Source organism: Protopterus annectens, chromosome 10.part0, assembly GCF_019279795.1.
Source record: "Protopterus annectens isolate FY-2018-M chromosome 10.part0, PAN1.0, whole genome shotgun sequence".
Taxonomy (NCBI): Eukaryota; Metazoa; Chordata; order Ceratodontiformes; family Protopteridae; genus Protopterus; species Protopterus annectens.
Genome location: NC_056744.1, coordinates 131,100,177 through 131,118,059, shown reverse-complemented (window position 1 = coordinate 131,118,059; position 17,883 = coordinate 131,100,177). Strand labels below are relative to the sequence as shown.

The following is a 17,883-nucleotide window of genomic DNA, read 5'->3' as shown; positions in this document are numbered from 1 at the left end:
CTAGTCTTATTTGCAAAAGTATGGAACATAAACTGTGCGATTAAAAATCTCATCAGGCTTGACTCTCAGCAATTTGACTTTTTCAAGGGTAGATCCTGTTTAATGAAACTATTTAACCTTTTCAAAAGGGTAACACAGGCTGCTGAGTGTTCATACTATCCACACAGCATCTATTGACCTGGCCAAGGTGTTTGACACCATACCCTATTATAACATAGATAATAAGCTTAATACATTACAAACAGATCCTTTTGTAGTAAGATGGAAAGTAAATTGGTTAAAAGCCAGAACCCATGCAATGTGGGTAGCATGTGCCTTATCAGAGAGTATGAAGGTGTCCAGTGATGTTCCAAATGGCTCAGTGATGGGACCTCTTTTGTTTGTGATTTACGTTTATGATCTCCAGACCATGAACCAAGACCTCTAGCTAACTAAGTCTGTAGTCAGCTGTAAACTGGGAGTCACTGCTAAGACCTCAGATGCCAAAGTCGTTAAGCAAGAACGAAAATACCTGGTATACTAAAATGAGTTCAAATTAAATGCTAAAAAGTGCAATATTGTCACATTCGGTAAACAGCCCCTCTCCCTAGCATACAATATAGAAAACACTCCTATCCAAAACAAGAATGTTGTTAAAGTCCTTGGAACTTGGGTTGATAACTCCCTTTTTTTTATCAAGATGTAACAACAGTAGTCAGAATTTCCCATTTAGTGCTGATAATTGCCAAACAAATATCATCCAGATCTAAAGAGATCATCATCTCCTTACATTCAGCATTGTTTAGGCTAGTTATTGAATAGAATAGAATGTATCCTGTAGGATGTGTGAAGAAATTAGACTCTGTCATCTGTGCTTGCAGGGTCTATATCACGTTGTCGAACTCTTAAAAGTTTGAATGTCATATGGTCAACACCATATGATTGAACTTTTAAAAGTCTAAATGTTTCAACGGAAATCTCCATACAGTGCAGAATGGGAAGATTTCCCTTTTCTGCACTGTAGTGCGATCTCGGAGTTGGTATATTTAAAGAGCGGGGGGTATGGGGGGTGCAGGGGAGCTTGCCCCCCTACTTAAATCATTCTGGTAGATTTTTTTCTTTTTTTTTTTGTATTACATTTTCAAACTTTTAAAAGTTCGATCATATGGTGTCGACCATATGACATTCGAACTTTTAAAAGTTAGATTATGTAATATAGACGTGTGCTGGCATGCTTGGCTGAAGTTTTGTATGTAATTTCTGGTTATCGTGTATTCTATGCTAGTGTGACTAGCTGTGGTATTGTAAATAAATTCTTAGATGTTGATTTATGATCTGTTTGAACAGAATGTTTTAAAGACTTGAACAGTGTCCTTTTACATTTCTAACTGTGCAGGTTTGTGGAGAGAGATTCTAATGGCAAACTGTCTCAGATTCAGCTGATCACAGATGATGTCATCAGAATGTTGACAGTTGCTATGTGTTACTGTCAGAAGCTGAAAGACAGGAACGAACTTTTAGAAAACAGCTGTTGGTTGAATTTAAAAAAATTAAAATGAAAATTAGAACTGGAACAGTTGACAGGCTAGTCTATAAAAGGCTCCTAAACTTGATCGTTTACAGTGGCTACTTCATGTTGACGTGAATCCATTTCTCTCATCTGATTTTTTGGAAGAGCATGGTTCTGATTCTGTACAACAAGAGACAGTAAGTGAATCCTTTTACTTGAAGTTAAATGACCTGGAAAATAATCTCTGCAAGTTTAAACGTTATCAATGGCAGCATTTACATTTTGAGGCTGCCATTCATTTTAAAGCTATTCCATGAGGCCTACATATACTTAAAATGCCCCATATGGGAATACATAGCCTGAATTGTTGAAACACTGGCAGGCATTGAAAATTGAATTAGGCATTAATTATCTTAAGTTATTGATTGAATTTTTTTATTTGATGGAACAGACACTTGCCATTGAAATTAAGAACTTGCAGGAAGAGTTATATAGAACTTATACTTCAGAGACATTTAAACTATGTCTAGTTGAGGTGTATGAGAATGTGGCCAGCTATGAAAAGAGGATGCAGGCTTTAAAACTGAGGAAATTGCAATGTGACTTTAATGATTTTAAGAAAGGCCATGTTTTTTCATGGCCACTTGAATTAAGGAAAGAAGTGACATCAGATGTTGAGAGTATGTGAGCTAACAGCACAGGTCCCTCTGCTGAAGTGCAGCAATCACTTGAGTTGGACAGTATCTTGAATATTGCTCGTGAAGCTGTTAATCCCTCTATGAATACAGCCATGAACTTGACAACAATACCTTCTGCTTCTACCTCTAAAGTAGTTGAATTGAATAAACATGATTTTTTGTTATCAGGTCTACTGCCCATAGAACAGGACTTCAGGAAGAGTCGCTCACCGAGTCGGATCAGGAGAGGGTGTGTTCAATACACACAATCGGGCCCAACAAAAACAAGGAAAAAGCATTGAACAAATTAGTGTTTTAACATTTCCTCATATGCTTTATCAGAACATCAGATATCCGTTCTTAATAAAGGGCTCAGTTTTATTCCTAGTGAAGCTTCTGATTTGACTGAAGTGTAGACTGACTTAAGACTTTTTGCTAGGAATATTTGTCATTGCTGTTTACAGAATAATCGAATCTTGAACCTGGGTTCAAGAAACCTAGTACATTTATGCCTGTATCTAACAATTTGTTGAAGCCTTTGTTATTATGTCTGATGAAGATATACGGAAACAATTCTCTATTCCACATAAGCACAATTTCATAATCTCACTATTGAGGAAAGATCTGCCTTGAATGAACTTCGGCATGCCATCCATCTCAAATTTTGACCAGCAGTTAAGGGTGGATGTGTTGTAGTGATAGACAAGCACCATTATCTACAAAGCATATATACAATACTTGATGATGAAGAGACTTAAAAGTGCATAGCAAAATATTCTGTGAAAGCATATGTTGACAGAGTTCATGCTTTTATTTATTATTTAATGCTGAGAGGTTTGATTGTTTCTGAATGATATGATTATTTCTTTGTTGAATTTCTGGTGACACCATTAATGTATGGGCTTCCCAAGATTCATAAGGGCTCTGTTACACCTCCTATTAAGTCTGTTCTCTAGATAAGATGTTAAGACCCGTCCTTGATAGTATTACCACAGTGCTGAGAGATACAAAGGATTTTTTAGAAGCTCTTTTTGAATGGGCTTCCTCTTTTGATATGTCAAAAAATGTTTTGTTTGTTACATTAGTTGTAGCATCTTTATTCATTGTTGTTCTGAATGCTTTAGGGACAGACAGTATGAGGAGTTTCTTGACTACTAAATCAGACTTAACACCGAACAATGTAGAACTGATCTGTACATTATTAGAATTAATTTTGGAGAACAATGGTTTCATGTTTGTTTATTACATGCAAAAAAAAGGTGTAGTGATAGGCACAGCATGTGCTAACAGCTATGTCAATTTTGTGTTGGCCTTTTGGGAAGATGAAAAGGTATTGAAGAATAATTCTTTTAAACATCTCATTCACTTTTACAAACTTTTTGTGGATGACATATTTATGATCTGGGGACGCACAGAAGAAGAACTTGATAAGTTCATTAAGATGTTACATGGAACTAGTTTTCTAAGATTTAGTTTTAGTAGTTTCCAAGATAGTATAAATTTACTTGATGTAACATTGAGCAAAACTGATTTTAGATCTCTTGGGACTAGTTTACATAAAAAAGAGGTTAAGCATAATGCCCTCTCACATAAATCTAGTATGCACCCTGGTCATGTAAGTTAAAAATGTACTGAAAGGCCATTTCTTCATTCATGAGACTTCATGACAATGATGCTGATCTTGAGGAAGATTTCTCTAGTCTTAAAGCTGAGTTTGTAGATAGGGGCTACAGCACCTTAGAAGTTGAATGCTGTATAGCTGAAGTTTTAAAAACTAAGAAGGATAAGGGAGACCCTACTTTTCTAGGAGAAATATTGAGATTTGGCATGTGTCTATAAGCTCTGTTAGGAATAGACCTCTTATATTTCTAATGATGTAAATATTGTCTGCAATATTTTTAGGAAGCATTGGTCTATTTTGTTAGCTGATCCAGATATTAGGAAGGTTGTAGATGCACAACTTAAATTTACTTTTAAAATAATCTATCCTTAAAACAGCAGCTGTGTTGTAGAAATCAAAAGAAAGACATCTATCCTGTTTCAGAATGTAAAGGCACATTTAAGTGTAACTTGTGCTCAGTGTGTAACTATCTTTTAACTTGTACATGTTATATACATAAAACAAATGGCTTTGAGATTATATTGGATTTTTTTGCTAACTGTTGGACTAAAAATGTTGTTTATTATGCAGCTTGTTCCTTCTGTAATACATTTTATATCGGTAAAATGAGCCAAGTTTATAAGTATAGAATTTTAGAGCATCATAATAATATTTCAAAGGGGAAAGAGATGAATGCTTTAGCAAAACATGTACTGGAATGTGGTTTACAACACGCTTTTAATTTTTTTGTGTTGGAAATTGTTTATGTTAATGAGAGAGAAGGTGACTTGAAAAATAAAACTGAATGTGCATAACAGGAATGGATTCTACATTTAAAAGCATTTGCCGAACCAGGGTTGAATGAAAGGGTTTCATTGAAGCCTGTTTTGAAATCACGCCCATTATGGCATTAATTCAGAGGGATTGGCATCTAGACATGATTTCATTGGTGTTCATCTCTGTTACATGATCGGTTGCTGATATACCAATCATGTTATTAACTTTTAGAGGTTGGGTCTGTATAAGTGATGTTGGTTATGTTAAGACTTCCTGATTGACAAAAAAGAATGAATGATTTGTATCATGTGATTTTAACTTGAGAATTTGATTGGGTTATATGCTTTTTAAATTGTATTTGCTTGTTTTGTTTTATATTGGTCTGATGAAGCATTAATATACACTCGCCATTTATATTAAAGTCGAGTTTTACGAGTTGTGGCAGTTTGGAGTATTTTTACTATTTGGTTTAGTCTTTAAAAGAGCCTGCTGCTGTCACTTGTCAGTTACAGCTGTCAGTTGATCCCAGAAGTACTGTGCAGTGGATACCCAAAAAGGACTCACCAAGAACTGCAAGCCTGCCTTTGGTCTGTTGTAGTAATTTAGTTTCAATCAGGGACATTGTTCTTTAGTTAGTTAGGAAATTATAACTAGTCAGCTAGATCAGTTAGTTTTTCTGAATGTTGGATCTCTATCCTACAGTATTGGTTTCATTTTACTTTTGATTGAGTTCCGTTTATTTATTGGGAATTACTGTTTTATATTTTTAATCATTTTGCTCAATATTAAATATTTTTTATTAACTTAAATTGTGGCTGGACAATCAATGTTTTTCTTTAGTGATTTGAGAGTGCTTATACTTGCCTTGATAACTTCCTGGACCACTCCAAAAGCCTGGCTGCTTAGGATATTTGCTGCTATTTGTTTTAATAGTTAATTTTCATAGTTGGACACCCCTTTAGAAGGGCATGAAAAGACTGATTGGTGGCAGCATTACCATATTATTTTGGAGAAGGGACACAGCTGGAAATATATGTCAGGCTTTCCCAGAAGTGTTTGGATGTGTGAGATTTAATTTATTTAAGTGTGAGTGTATCAGATTTCTTAAACTGGGACACATTGCTCTGAAGTGTGCAATAAGAAGTTGCATTAGGGGTGAACAGAAGTATACAGTCCAGTCCCAGGCTATACAGCATGTTCCTATTGTGCTCTTAGGGGAAAATTGTGAAATATTACTCCTGTTTAAGTGACAGTCTCACATTGGAGTCAGTAGTGAGGATTGAAGCTCCTTTGTTACTGACCCAGGATAGTAAGGGACGTCACATCAATTGTTAGAAGTCCGGTGGGATATTATCTGGATGTCATATTGTTTGGTGGCAATTCAGTGGGATATTAACTGGACATCACAGGATGTACTTCACGAGATGCATCAAATAACTAGGAAGACCCCAGAGGTTCTAAACTAAGAAAATCACTAGCTTAAAAACCATATGCTAGAAGAGACTGGAAGCCCTGTCTCTTATTCAATATTCTATGGATTTCTGAGGGGAGATCTATGGCTTGGCTTCCATGCCATTAAGGATCTAGTAGCCCTGGATTATTTGTAATTTCACAGATCAAGTAGCCCTACATATGCCAAAACTAGGGATCTAAATTTTCATTTGTAAATAAATAAAATGCTATGGTAAGATGCATTCACTACAGAGTACCTCCCTTATCTATGGAATAGACTCTTGCAATAAATAAAGCAATGTGATATACTGTCTTCTTTTAAACAGGAAGTGAATGATTGAATTGGATAGTCACAAGTTCATCCCTGGCTTGATTGGCCTCTCTCTTCTTGAAAAAGGAAGTACAGTCTAAGGGTGGGTGTTGACAAGGTGTAAATTGTCATACGACTCAGTTGCTTTGTAATTCCTGTGAATCCTATGAATGAAGTAATAATACATGAGATACAGAGGAAAGTTAAAGTTGATTGCAAATGAAATCTTTTTAACTAGAGATGCTAGAAGAGAATAGGACATTAATTTAAAAAGTGAAATCTATTAAAATAGTAGTAGTATTTAGCAAAGATGTAAATTTAAAGTCTCTAATTCAGCTGTGTTGTTTTGTCTGTGTTCACTGATGATGCAGGACAACTTGAGATTTATTTCAGGTACCAGAATTCAAATAGTTAACCAGCAAACAGGGTAGCCAACCTTTACCTGCATTTCTTGATTTTGACAATGAAATTGCTTTTTAATTGGTTGTAGGGAGGGCTGGACTTTTACAGCTTGCTCTCATCTCAAGTCTTTAATGTTTGAAGACCTGGATGTTTGATTACACTGACAAAATCCAGAATGTTATAATTCAAATGGCACAATAAATATTCATTCTAAGCATCCGCACCTCTTCTGCAACACCAAAACAACAATTCAGAGGGACAGATATATCTCACAGTGGATAACACTGCCCTGGAACAGACTCCCTATCCATGTAAAACAAAGCTCGTCCCTTGCCATATTCAAGCATGACTTGAATCTATGGATGGGTAATGAAAAATGTACCCAAGAACTGTCCTCTGTACTGCTAATAGACAGAGGCAGCTCCTAAATGCAGTATCCCATGCATATGTCCCCTGAAATTATCTATGGTATGCTCCCAGTTATTTTCACTACGGGTAATATATAATTATTGATTGTGGGATGGGTAAGACCTCACCCTAAATGGGAACAATTAATTCAAACACTAAAAAGGAATAGGCTAGGGTTAAAATGGCCCACAAGGGCAGCTTGCCTAGTACTTGCCTATAACCCTATAAAAGGAAAATGTTACATTGTAACTGAATGAGTGCTGTGGTGATCAAAGAATGACTGGGTACGTGGAAGCATTTGCATTCTCTTACAATTTTATAAGGTTGATTAGGAGAGTGTATGAGGGATTGGAGGTGAAAATTAAAATGGGGGGTGGTCCTCTCTGATTTCTGTTTGAGCAGAGGAACAAAGCAGGGGTGTGCTCTTTCCCCTTGGTTATTTGCTTAATATTTACAACCATTGGCAAAGAACATAAGGGATTCAGAAATTCAAGGATATAATTGGTATGGTAATTAAGAAAAAATGGTTTTATTTGCAGATGATATTATTCTATACATGATAAAAACAGGAAAGGATATTTCAGTGCTGTGGAACATTCTGACACAGTTTCAGTCTTTTCTGGATACAAAATTAATAAAGTTAAAACAAAGGCAATAGATGTAAACTATGTACCCACACACAAATTGGTTCAGCAATACCAATGTTTATGGGGACATGATAAAATGAAGCACTTAGGAGAATGGATTAAAAATTATTCTGTCCTTGCAGCTAAGGCTATGTGGGAAAAGACTAAACAAAAGGTAATGCCAAAACTAAGAAATTCGAAGGCCTGTTTTATGGATGTGGATAGCAAGGTACAAACAGTGAAAATGTTTGCAATCCCTTTAGTTTTATACACAGGTCAGGTATATTTTTATCAATTAGAGGAGATGTTGTGGATAGCAATTAATCAAGAGTTGAAGGACTTTACCTGGGAGGAGGAAAAGGCACGAGTCAAGTAGGATAAGTTGATCCTTCCAGTAGAACAAGATTGTTTAGGATTACCTCATTTGAAGGGCTATTTCAGAGCTTCATAGTAGCTCCTTTACATAGCAAAAGCAAAAAGTTATAAGTCAAAGTGAAAAGGGATGATGATGAAACATGGGGAAGCTCAAGAAACAAGAAGAGACTGGGATTTTGGATATGGATTCTTAAGGAGAATAACAGTAACTATACAGAATGTTATATTCTTAAATTAGCAGAAAATATTCTAAGAACTAAGCCAACATGGGAATGGAGAAAGGATGTTCTACCAATAGGGGTGACTGCAATTAGGGGTACAAAGACTAGGCAAGAGAAGGCTGGAATTCACTGGAGAAAACTAGCAAATGAACCAAGGTATTGGGAGCAAATAATTAGAGGGGGAAAGGTAAAAGAATAGGAAGAGGCCAAAAATTTATTTGGACTGTAGGCTAGGGATTGCCATCCCTATCAAGGAGTGATATCATTGCATAATAAAGAAAAATAAATAGGGAGATCCTAAATGAAAGACCAACCAACACTGATAGAGTTTGTAGTAGAATCTAGAACAGAAGCTGCTGTTAAAAATGGATAATTAGTAGGACAGATAAAAATCACATGATAACTGTAGGAATCAATCAGAGGAGGTTAGAAATGATTGGGAAGAGAGATTAGATGAGCAGTTCACAAAGACAATGGGAGGATATATGTATAGCTCCCACATATGCAACAAAGTCTGGAAGATTAAGATCTTTGCTTGGAAGTTTATGCATAGGTATTTTTATACCCCAAGCAGACTCTAAATAATTTTTCCTTGGGTAAATTGCAAATGTAAGAGATGTGATGGAGAAGAAGGAGGTAATTGGGAACATATATTTTGAGAGTTGATTGAGCTGACAAACTTTAAAAATTCTCTGCAGACTATTCATTCAGAAATACTGGGTGAGCAAATTGGTGTAACTAAGGAAATTATTTTTTTTGAGATGTGATACAGAATCAGAATTGCCTATACATAGTAAGGCCTTGTTGAGTTTAGCTCTGATGGCTGCTAAAAAAGCAATTGCTAGAAAATGGAAATCAAAGTCTAAACCAACTGTATTAGAAGCTGTGAAAACAGTAACAGAGATAAAACAAATAGAACTGGGATAGTATGAGAAATGTGGGAGCAAATTACACAGAAAAAATGGGAATTGTGGAAACTGGGACAATGTGAGGTATTGCCACCTATGCCAGGAGAAGTAGGGCAATGGATGCGTAACATATGTCAGCATAGCTAGCTGGAGTTTTGTAAAGAATTATATGTCATTTGTATATCAAACTGATTTCTACACGTGCTTGTGTTTAAAATGTATTTGTAAGGTTGCTTGTGTTAAAAAAATGTGCCAACAGTGGGTCCTGCTGGATGGGAAAAGAAGTATACCTATATGTCCGACTTTATGGTAACTATTGAAATGCATATAATGTAACAGAGAATACTGGAAGTGAAGAGGTTATTCTCCGTCCAGCTAACTTTGAAAAAGTTTGAAATTAAATTACTTAATTTACGCCATAAAGATTGTATCTCACAGTTCTCAGTGCAGCCAGAGGCAAAAGGTCTGTACTAGAAAACCTTGTGTATTGTCTTTAGCAGAGAACTAATTGCTATTCTGGAAGAGTGGAAGTGTCAAATTGTTTTATGACTTTCTGAAGCTGCAACAAATCTTAGCAAAGCTCTGTGTGTATGTATTATTGACACATATGTGCTAGATTCTGGTTTGGTTGCTAGTAAAAATGGTGATGTGGGAACCAGAAGTCAGGCGACCAGATGTGTGTGATGTCATTCTGTAATTCAGGACTAAAATGATGTTTTAATACTAGATGAGAGAGAAGTCTCAGACCAATCTGTTTTTTGGAACTTGACATAGAAGGATTACTTACCCACATCATCTTGCCTTGCTTTAGTAAGTAACCATGGAATAGTAGTTCTTTGGATCAGACAGGAAAATATAGTGAGATTAGTTAAGTACTGTGTTTCTGTATCTGTGTAAATCTATTTATCTGTGTTATTTTTAATGTTTTCTTTGATTGAAACTCTGGTGTTTATTGTAAATAGATATTTAGTATTTCATGTTCTTTTATTGTTTATTATTAAATATATTTAAACCTTTAAATGCTGGTGGTCTTTCAGAGAGTGTTTTAACCTTTGAGAGTACTTGTATTTATTTGGTAACACTCCTGAAAGCCTTACTGCATTGGTCAAACAATATCATTTGTATTATTAATTTTACTTAGTATAATTGTGTACCCTTGTAAGAGCCTTAGAGTAGCTGGCTTTGGAGTGTTCTGGTGGGCGTATCTACCTTATAGTCTGGGAAGAGGGGCATAGCTAGTAAATCTGTCCCAGCCTTTCCCAGGTGTGTGCATGTGTGAGTGAAAATCAAATCTCAAAGAGTTTGTGCGTCAGCTACTTGGAGCAGGTTCACAGAGCACTGGTTTCACAAAGAGGGTGGTGGAAGAACTGGCCTGAGACACTTGGCTGAGGACTCAACATTATAGCTTTGCTAGTGGGGAGTCTTATTGTGGCTTGGAGAGAGAGAGAGAGAAACCCAGACCCAGGACTGTGTTCGCTCCCTGTGTGCTCTTAAGGGAAATTGTGCTTGGTGCAGAGAGATGTATCTGGAAATACTATGTGTATCTATATTTGTTCCAAATGAACATCACTCACTAGTGTCAGTGGTGAGGATTCAGGCTCTTGATTACTGGCCCAGAGGAGGGATGTTGCAGGAACAATAGATGCAGGATATAGTTTTGGAGGAAGAATGAGGTTTAAGGGAATGCAGGAACTGAATGAACTTTCTAATACTTGACTGACAATGACTATATAGATTATAAATCACTTATAATGTTTACAAATGAAAATGTGTCAGTATGGTTTGTTTTCATTTATATAAATTTATGTTATGCGTGGTAATTCAATAAAGATGTTTTTTGCTTTAAAAAAGTGACTTGCTACCAAATACATTTTTATAAGTAATAAATTCAATAAATTCTGCATTTTAACCATATTGTGAGCTTTCTTCCTAGATTTGGTCCATATGTGAGATGGTGCAGTACTCCATATTTTGAAGATGAAAGTTTGACTAGGGCTATAGTTTCATTATGTTTTTTGCTTGTTGGCATTATGGGTGGCATGGTATTCGTGATTTTTTAGCTTACTCATACTTGTATTGTTTGACTGCTTGATGCTCACTAGAACCGACTGTTATTTTTAGGGGGAGGTGGTGGTTGTTTGACTTTATTGTGGCAATCAAGTGACTGCTATGGCAAGCAAATGGAAAGAATGGGCATCAAAAGAACATAACACATTTTAACAATTCTGTGAGCTTCCATCATGGCTGATAGTAAATGGTCCATGTTTTTCCTAATGTGGAACACTACATTTCCTCCTAAAATCTGGAAGATAGAAAGTCGACTATGGATGCAGTTTCTTTAATTACTTTTTTCTTGGTCATATGGATGGTAGAGTAATAATGTACATTTCACCAGAAGATTCTAATTTTAATTTTGTCAGTCATTAAAACTACAAATGAGCATTCATTTCTCAGTTGAGACTTCTTCACATATGGTTATAATAACATTCAGAAAATCATACATACATCGTTTAAAATCTGCCACTCCCCACACACATATACAAAAAATAGAGTGGATTTTTGTGATCAGGCATTTTCTTTTTTGTGCTATCCCAAGACATTCAAGTCTAAAATATTTCTGCTGGTATTATTTTTACAGAGCAGGAACAGAGTGCTAGGTGGTTCATATTGTCCCATTTGCACTCTTTTGATTTTTTCAACACTGGTCTTTCTGTGGAAGGGTGGAAAACTTTAACATCAAGTGATTATTTATAGTTATCTCTGTATGTCAGTTCTTTCATTTTATTGTCATATTTTGAGCTATTTTAATGCATCAAAATCAAGAAGTGCTTCTTATTTTTAATGGGACCTTCCATATTAATGTGTGCCATAATCCATTTTAAGCCCTTTTTATATGAGCGTGTATATGTGTGTGTGTGTGTGTGTGTGTGTGTGTGTGTGTGTGTGTGTGTGTGTGTGTGTGTGTGTGTATATATACATATATAAAATAAGGAAGCAATTATTTTATGCTGCCATGCAAATTAGAATGTCAGTAGTGTGAGCCACTGGCATATCTTGCACAGCATCTGGAACCTAACAACTTTCTTTTTTTTTCACTGTTTTGTCTGAATTTCTCTGATTTTCATTCTTGGCACAGCTGTTACTTCTTAACAGTAGTTACATACCCTCACCAAAATAAAGTAGCTGAAATGTAAATCTTTTTTTAAGTCTGCCAGTTCATAGTCCTTCAAGTGCTGGTGGACCCTCCGGCACATTTTTCCTAAAGTGTCAAGGCTATGTCTGCAATCCAGGAGCTGTTAACTCATTGATGCTTATAGTGCTTTTTGTATATTTCCAGTTAACACCCATAGCTCCTTATGGTGTCCAGACCCTTTTTTGGGTCCGGCTTCTTTAATTGTGTAACTTAACATCTAGGCAGCATTAGAAAGTTTAAGGAACTATTAACAAAGTGACACTAAGATTGCCACTTATTATTAATACCTTTATTTTTATATTCATATTTTCATAACTGAGCCTTTTGTTGAGGGGCATTGTGTGAAATGCCAAATTGGGAGATAAGAAAATGTATTGTCAATGTCCATTTATGAAACATTGCACTGGAAATATTGCTAGTTGTTTATTAGTAGTTATGAAAATAATTAATATTTCTATATGTACTTAATTCTTCATAAACCATGTGAATGACAAACTGTTGCATGGCAGTAGGTGAAACATTAGATGCTGTTGAAGAAAACTATCATTGATGCTTGCACTTGTAAGTTGCACATCTTAAATAATATTCAGCAGTACCTGTATTGTTAATTATATAGTTATGTATATATTTTCATATTTCTGTACAGGTTTCAATAAACATGCACTCAAGAATTTCTTACTGTCATGTGAAAACTTAGTTCTGGTTAACAAAAGTGTTCTGACAATATATGTGTAGGTTTACAGTTTGCATGCTATAGCAATTTGTTTGTGAAGGTTTAGCACAAAATATAATTCTGGGTTTGTGTATATTATAATATAGTGTTTATGGAAAGACTATGAATGCATTGACTATTATCACTGTAAAAAAATACCTTTTTCTGATAACATTGCTGTTTGTGCAGTTATAATAGTTTTGTTCACAAAATATTTGCATTTGTTTACTTTATGCTTTTTAGGCTGAGTTTTCAGAAAATGCTGCAAAATACAGGGATGTGTGTAGGCTGCTAGAAGTGTGACATTCCAAACCATGTAGGTGTTAGCTAGTTAATTGACCACCATTGTAATAGACATGTAGATGTTTAAAGTACTTTTGCTATTTACTAGTGTCTGTAGTGGGAATCTGTGTGTTTCTTTGGCTTGAATGTTGTTAAAATGTGCAGTATTTAAAAAATATTTTATGATTTCCATCATGTCATCCCTATCCTTTTAATGGACAGCAGTCCAAAACAGGAAAAAATTGCTATTCTGGAATTTGTGGTATGAGATTCTTTTTCTCTTTCTACTAGGGTACAAATGACTTTGTTTCATCTATCCACTTGTGTTATATTGTTCTCTTCCAACTTGATTTGTTACATTGTAGCAAAGTAATACTTAATTTAAACCATAATCCTTGAACATAACAAATGTAGTAAACCTCTGTGATGTGTATACTGCCACAATATGTAAAATGTGTAAAGTCATTTGTGTATTTTATTGTTTTTATATAGGGAAATGACCTTTGAAGTCTAATAATAGATTACATGTTAATTGTTACAATGCGTTCTGCACTGTATTGTTTTTGGTTTCCTGATGTCCAACTTGCCCCATCAACTAGCTGTTGTGCCCCAGCAAGAAAGGAAACCTGAAGCTGTCATTGTCTATAAGGCATAGTTTTTGACGTGCTGTGCGTCTTACCTTGCACACACTGTAGATGGACATGCTGCAGTGACGAGAGCTGAGTTCACTGCTATTCTGTCTTACTGTGGAGTACATCTGCCTGCTCAGTAGTGTACTAAACATTATAGATAGGATTATAATTCCCACTGTGGATCACACTGCTGCTGGATCAGCAAATGCAAAGCCACTTGGGTAGCTCCTAGTACACTATAGATTCTGAGGACATTTCTAAAAGCTCCACAGGTCTAGTCATGAGATGACCGATACAGCACTAAATATATGTCTTTAAAGGATGTAGGTGACGCCTGGCAATTGCAGGTGTAAATAAATGTACAACTTAAATCATTGCATGTGCAACAAAAATAAATGCCAGGCTGGCTTAGAGATGCCCTAATTATAGAATGGTCTTGATTGCTTATATCTTTTTTAAGTGGATCTATTTAGAGAAGTTTCATTATACAGTAAAAGCAGATGTGGCTCTTCTTGTCAGGAAGCTCATGTTAGGGTACCTGCCATACACTCTTTCTACATCAGACTGGGTCTGAAATTGAGAATTGCATGTTTTTTTCCAGATACTGCCAGCAGTTCCTTTTGAGTTTAGTCATTATGTGCTGAACTCATTCACTGTACTGAATGTATGGATTTTTTGTGTGTACCAGACATTCATATCTCTACCTTAGGTTACACTTTCTGAGCCACTATCCAGCAAATCAAATATATGGATTACAGTTACTGTGCAAGTAAGCATTACGTGGGATATGGAAAAGATCAATAATAAACAAGTGATCGTGCTGTTTGTCTGCAAAAGACTGTTATAATTTGCAGTAGAAATCAACATCTTGAACTTTCTAAATAGGCTTTAGTTTTTTTTTTTTTTTTTTTTTTAGTTTTAAAGTGATAAAATTAATTTTTCGGATTTATTCTTGTAGCCTCCTTTTGATGGTGAAGATGAAGATGAACTTTTCCAGTCAATCATGGAACACAATGTATCCTATCCGAAATCAATGTCCAAAGAAGCGGTTTCCATCTGTAAAGGGGTAAATACTTTATTCCTTTTAGACATTATCTTTCTGATATCTTTTTGGAAAAAAAGTGTTTTTCTTCTGTGAAACACCATGTTTTAATTGTAATACTAGCACAACAACAAATAGTAAAATTTATTTCCATGAGAGTATCACATTTATATGTGTATGCATTTGTGAATGTGTATGTATGTATATGTATATTTAATTCTGGAACTGTTCTGTGGTATTTGATAAATATTTTGTCTTTGCCATTTTTATTTGGAGGTAATAGACATAGATATGTTTTTTATGTGTAGTGCAGTTGTGTAAGATGATTTTTTTTTTTAAATACTGATTCCTGGCATGTTTAGCTCCGATGTCAATTAGAAAGACAGATTTTGACCGATTGCTAGGTATAATAAGAAAAGTAGACGGAATGTTTTTATCTCAGGGGAAGAAAGAAAAAGTTGCATTATTGCTCAAAGACTCATTCTATGTAAGACTTAGAATCCATGGAAAAAGTCTGATGGCACGTTAAGGGCTGCGGTCCTCATCTAATCTCACCATTTTCCTGTCTGACAGATAAATCGTGCATCCTAATTAACCAACAGTTTATTTCCTTCCCCACCTTCACTTTTCATATGAACTTCATTTTATTATTTTATTTTATTAAAACTGCCATTGTTATTTTTTACTGTTACCTTGGCTGCTTCAAGTATCCACAACCATCATTCTGCAAAACTGTTCCTGTAGCAGTTCACTTATCTTCACACAATATTTTTTATTGCTTGATTCTGTTGTTGAAGAAAGGTACTGACTCTATAAATTCCCTTGAGTTACTTTAAAATTGTAGTACTTTACCTCCTGTACCTCCCTTTTGTAAACTGTACATGTTTGCCTCTCCAGGCATATGCTTGCTTACACTCATAGTAAGTTGATCTAGTCTCTTTCTCTGGATTTTGATGCAGCAGATGGGACATGTTTGTTTCTGTTTTGAACAGCGTTTGTTGTTGTCTTGTTTTTACAAAGGCAAGATGAACAGGATTTCTGCTTGCTTGCATAATCAGTGATTTTTTGTTTGAAGCTGTGTAGCATATCATGGTGTATTTGTTTAAGTATCCTAATGTGTAGTTGCAAAAACTTTTTTTTTTTTTACCTGAGCATGTCTAGCCTTTTGGTGCATGCCTTCAGTGTACCTTAACCTTTGCTATCATTGGTGGCCTGCTGGATGTTAGCTTTTTTACCTGTTTTGGAGTTTAAAATTGGTTAGTAGAATCTCAGTCAAATCATCAGATAGTACAGCTGGTTAAATAAGGAAATCTCAAGAGTCATGATTGTAGTTAACCATGTTTTTTTACTTCCGGCAGATGAGTGCTGCTCCAAATTCACTAGTTAAAAAAAGTTTTGCTTTTGAGATACTTAAGTAAGTAAAGGGTTCAAAAAAGAAGAAACACCTCTCCCTCAAAGTTGGTCGACCACAAAAAACAATGGAAGTAGCGTAGAAGAAGTAGACCAACACCACGAACGGTACCAAACTTTTATTTCACATAAAATCCAAGGAAAATGAGCGCTTTCGCGTGCTTCCAATGCACGCTTCTTCAGATATGTTTAAAACATAGTCACAACCCATACTTTATATACCAAAAGCATGATTACTTAATAAGATAATTGAAACAATTAATATACCTAATTAACAGGCTATCTGTTTAATTTAAAGCTATCTTACACCATCTCGCTATATGGCCCTCATTCAATGAGAACCATTACATTTGTTCTAATAATCCTGTTTTAGATAGCGTTTCTCAATATAGCTCTTAAGATCAATATATATAGAAACTTGCAACGTGTAGATAATAAATATAAATGTATAAATGTATATAATACACGTATCTATCTTGTCTTTCATGTTTCATCGTACATGTGCAGGACTCTGAACGGGATGTTCACTAATGTTTGATAATACATGTACAATAGATATAGGGGGTATATACATCTATGAACGACCATATAAAATATATAAAATATATTATATTTACAAATTTACAAATTAAAACCTTATACTTATATGTATTATATACAACATTATGTGTGATCCAATGAATAAAGAATGAAATAAAGAACACATAAATAAATAAGTGACTACTTAGAAATATATAAAAATGTGCATCAATATGATTATATGGAAATATATATGAATAAATAACTAAATAAATAAATAGATAAAAGCAATAAATATGTTCATGTAGTGAATAAATGAATACATATATGCATGGTGTGATATCAGCTCCTTATCATTGGATAGTGTATGTATATAGCAAGAATAACTTAAAACTGTCATGTTATAGATAAAATATCTGATCAATCTATACAGTATCCATTAATGTTGTCATAGCTCTTTACCTCATTGATGAAACTACACAATAATGAATATGAAGATATATATGTATATAAAAAATGTAAACATCAGGTAGTCTAACAATTCTGAAGAAATCTAAAGAATCTTAGGAAGCATATATATATATATATTCTATATATGTATAAAAAATGTCATATCCAAATTGCCCATCTGCCTATATGTACATAAGGACTGTCTATCTATATATATATATATATATATATATATATATATATATATATATATATGGAAAAGAATCATAAAGTATATGATGTGAATAAAAATATAATGTACATGCAATGAACATTTCTAGCCCTCAGTTATAATGTCTCTTATCCAAATGATTTAGATAAGAAATATCTAGATAAATCAATGGTATTTCCGTTTCTTC

The 17,883-nt window shown here is 34.7% G+C and overlaps 1 protein-coding gene across 2 annotated transcripts in view; it reads left to right on the top strand.

The window, feature by feature from the left end:
• The window catches only part of PRKCA (protein kinase C alpha), a 2,412,375-nt gene that overhangs the window by 2,281,865 nt on the left and 112,627 nt on the right, over positions 1 to 17,883 (top strand). For both annotated transcript variants that reach the window (XM_044085102.1, XM_044085103.1), the window contains one exon: positions 15,023 to 15,130. In XM_044085102.1, the coding sequence (XP_043941037.1) occupies positions 15,023 to 15,130 (108 nt within the window). The remainder of the gene's footprint in view (positions 1 to 15,022; positions 15,131 to 17,883) is intronic.